At 41.5% G+C, this 3,944-nt stretch overlaps 1 protein-coding gene across 1 annotated transcript; it reads left to right on the top strand.

Moving 5' to 3' along the window:
• Positions 1 to 1,799: 1,799 nt before the first annotated feature.
• Positions 1,800 to 3,050, top strand: LOC138885962 (uncharacterized). The gene is made up of 3 exons (XM_070166978.1): positions 1,800 to 1,874; positions 1,992 to 2,093; positions 2,835 to 3,050. Exons 1-3 carry the CDS (start codon positions 1,800 to 1,802, stop codon positions 3,048 to 3,050), a joined length of 393 nt encoding a protein of 130 aa, XP_070023079.1.
• Positions 3,051 to 3,944: the final 894 nt, after the last annotated feature.

Raw genomic sequence — 3,944 nt, 5'->3', positions numbered from 1 at the left:
TATGGTACTCAAAAGGTAAAAACATGGTGTTGTTGATATTTCATTTGTGTTGAGGGTAATTGTTAGTCCCAATTGATGCATGATCGATTCACCTTAGGCCTGCTGGAGTATCCTTTTGTTTTAATGGAGGTGGGAATTACCTTATTTGCTTGAGGACAAGCAAAAGCTTATGTTTAGGGGAGTTGATAAGTAGGGATTTTAACATAGGTATTTGCTCTCTTTTACTTGTGATTTAGGCCAAAAATGTTTGAAGGTATTCCCGGAAACTAATGAAATGTGCTTTCCTGTAGGAATTGTTCAAAATGATCCAAAAGAGTCAAAAACAACTCACAAATGAGTCAAAAGTTGAACAAAACATAGATTGGAACAAGAGTCCTAAAACGTAGACCACACCAATATTGTGCGGCCGCAAAAGCAATGGTGCAGCCGTGATCATAATTATGTGGACCGCGATGACTGAGAATCAGAGAGTTGGCAACTTGAACAAAAGAGAATATCGCATACTGCAACAGAATTGTGCGGTCCCGGAAGTCCCTTGTACGGCCGCGATTGAAATTGTGCAGTCTGCAATATGAAGAATCAGAGAGTTGATTTCAAGCCAAACTCAAGCCAGTGCGGATTGCGTCACTTATATGCGGCCGCGTAATTTGGAGCGCGACCGCACTTAGAATTATGCGATCTACGAAAGTCCAACTCAACCCAGATCCAAAAGAGATAAACACGGACCGCATCAGAATTATGCGGCTGCGAAAGCAAGAGTGCGGCCGCACAACCTCCGCAAGAGCAATTTTGTCAGATATTTTCAGCTTAGTATAAATAGAACTTTTTGTCATTTTTAGGTTATGTTATATTTTTTATGAGCACGTGAGATGGCTGAGTATTCTGTTTTCGGAAATTTTGTACTAGATTCATATCTTAACATTAGTCTTCATTCTATAAATTAATATTATGGATTTTAACTTCATTTCATCTTTAATTTATGTTATTTCCATGAGTAGATAAACCCATAGCTAGGGTAGTGACCTAACCCTAGTGTGGGTATTCAATGGGTATTTGATTTTAAGGCTTTAATGTGAATGGGTTAGTGATATTTAGCGTAGTTCTTGGTAGAACTATAGAATTAATGGTTGCAAACATTGATTCATGCATTTATGACTTAGTCTCTACTTGAGAAAAAGGGACTAAGTCTAGGACAACTATACTAACAAGGTATTGGGTAAACTCAAAAAATTGATAGCCACAATTAAAAGGTTAAACCTAGAGATAGTAATATCCGACTTGAGCAAATATCACTTTATTTATATGAATACCTATTTCGACTTGAGAAAGCCAAATTGGGCAAAATCACTCAAACCACCAAGAGGTATAGAGTGAGTACTCGAGTGTGAAAGATATATTACGATCCCAACTAATCAAGCTTGCCCTTGATTTTGCTACCCGTTAGATATCCACCTAGGTGGAAGTCACGACCCTAGTCTCTTTAAATACTTGAGAAAAACAACAAAAATATTGTCCTTAGTTTTAATCATTGCAATATTTAGAGTAAAGATAGAAGTAGAAATCAACCCCAAATTTGTGCAAGTGTAATTAGAATCAAAACCCGCATCTAGCTTGGATATAAACCTAATTCCAAACATTAACTCCCTATGGATTTGATCTCGACCTAGTTGGGTTAAAACTGTATCGACCACCCTCACTACTCAATAGTAGTGTAGGCTTGGACCCGATCAATTACTATTCTGTATCATCCGGGAAAGGACAATGTGGTGGCTGATGCCTTGAGTAGGAAGGTAGTAAGTATGGGCAGTCTTGCATTCATTCCTACTGGTGAGAGACCTCTAGCAGTTGATGTTCAAGCTTTGGCCAACTACTTCGTGAGATTGGATATGTCGGAGCCTAGTCGGGTCCTAGCCTGTGTGATGTCTCGATCTTTCTTATTTGATCGCATCAGAGAGCTCTAGTATGATGATCCTCATTTGCTTTTCCTCAAGGACAAGTTTCAACACCATGATGCCAGAGATGTGACTATTGCTGATGATGGGGTGTTGAGGATGCAGGGTCGGATATGTGTTCTTAATATAGATGAGCGTTGGGTATTGATTGTTGTGTAGGCCCACAGCTCACGGTATTCAATCCATCCGGGTGCCGCGAAGATGTACCGGGATTTTAGACAGCACTATTGGTAGAGGATAATGAAGAAGCACATAGTTGGGTCTGTAGCTCGGTGCCTCAACTGTCAGCATGTGAAATATGAGCATCAGAGACCGGGTGTCTTGCTTCAGAGAATAGAGATTCCAGACTGGAAGTGGGAGTAGATCACCATAGATTTTACAGTTGGGCTCTCATGGTCTTCGCGGAAATTCAATGTTATTTGGGTGATTATGGATTGGCTGACCAAGTCCGCGCACTTCATTCTTCTGAGTACTACCTATTTTTTGGACTGGTTGGCTGATATTTACATCAAAGAGATTGTTCGTCTGCACGGTGTGCCAATTTCCATCATTTCAGATAGAAGCACGTAGTTTACATCGCAGTTTTGGAGACCTGTGTAGCGAGGGTTGGGCACTCAGGTTGAGTTGAGCACATCATTTCACCCTCAGACGGACGGACAGTCTGAACGCACTATTTAGATTCTGGAGGACATGTTACGCTCTTGTTTTATTGATTTTGGTGGTTAATGGGACCGGTTTCTGCCATTCGCAGAGTTTGCTTACTACAACAACTATCAGTCGACTATTCAGATGGCTCCGTATGAGGCTCTATATGGGATCCAGTGCAGATCTTTGGTGGGTTGGTCTGAGACAGGTGAGGCTATGCTATTGGGTACTGACTAGGTTAAGGATGCTTTGGATAAGGTCAAATTGATTCAGGAGCGTCTTCGCATGGCGCAGTCAAGACAAAAGAGTTATGGCGACAGAAAGGGTCGTGATGTGTCTTACATGGTTGGGGAGAAGGTTGTGCTGAAGGTTTCACCAATGAAGGTTGTTATGAGATTCGAGAAGAAGGGAAAGTTGAGCCCTCGGTTCATTGGGCCTTTTAAGGTACATTAGAGGATTGAGGAGGTGGCTTGCAATCTTCCATTGCCACCTAGCTTGTCGAGTGTGCATCAAGTATTTCATGTTTCTATGCTCCGGAAGTATGTCGACGATCCATCTCATGTTTTGGATTTCAGCACGGTTCAGTTGGATGGTGATTTGACTTAGGATATGGAGCTGGTGGCTACCTTGGAGCGGTAGGTTCGAAAGTTGAGGTCAAAGGACATAGCTTCAGTGAAAGTGCAATAGAGAGGTTGGCAAGTATAGGAGGCTACTTGGGAGACCGAGCGGGAGATGCGGGGCAGATACCAACACCTATTTGAGGATCTAGGTCTGTTTCTAGACCAGTTCGAGGACGAACGTTTGTTTAAGAGGGGGAGGATGTAACGACCCGGCCGGTCATTTCGAGAGTGGTAGCCCCGTTCCCCCATTTTTTAGCTTCTTTTATGTTCCTCAACTGTATTATGACTTACCGAGTTAGTTGGTTCGGGCCTGGAGTGGTTTTGGAGTAAACTGAGACAAGCAGTCTCTTAATTGAAAGATTAAAATGGAAAAGTTGACCATATGTTAACTTATGTATAAACGACCTCGAAATTGAATTTTGATAGTTCCGATAGCTCTGTTAGGTGATTTTAGACTTAGTAGCGCATCCAGATTATGATTCTGAGGTTAGTAGTAGAATTAGGCTTGAAATGCCGAAAATTGGAATTTTAAGAAGTTTGACCGGGAGTGGACTTTTTGATATCGGGGTCGGAATGGATTTTTGGAAGTTGTAGTAAGTTTGTGGTGTCATTTATGACTAGTGTGCAAAATTTGGGGTCAATTAGACATGTTTTGATAGGTTTTGACGTCGTTTGTAGAATTTGGAAGTTTAGAAGTTCATTAGGCTTGACTCCGAGCATAATCCGT

This window comes from Nicotiana sylvestris, chromosome 2 (genome assembly GCF_000393655.2).
Source record: "Nicotiana sylvestris chromosome 2, ASM39365v2, whole genome shotgun sequence".
In the NCBI taxonomy this organism is placed as follows: domain Eukaryota; kingdom Viridiplantae; phylum Streptophyta; class Magnoliopsida; order Solanales; family Solanaceae; genus Nicotiana; species Nicotiana sylvestris.
This window is presented reverse-complemented; position numbering and strand designations above follow the sequence as displayed.

Excerpts from the sequence above, each read along its gene's own strand:
- LOC138885962 (XM_070166978.1), top strand. The coding sequence starts at position 1,800 with ATGGGCAGTCTTGCATTCATTCCTACTGGTGAGAGACCTCTAGCAGTT. Across the intron at positions 1,875-1,991 it reads AAGCTTTGGCCAACTACTTC|GACAAGTTTCAACACCATGA; the intron begins GTGAGATTGGAT and ends CTTTTCCTCAAG. Across the intron at positions 2,094-2,834 it reads TTAATATAGATGAGCGTTGG|GTTAAGGATGCTTTGGATAA; the intron begins GTATTGATTGTT and ends GGTACTGACTAG.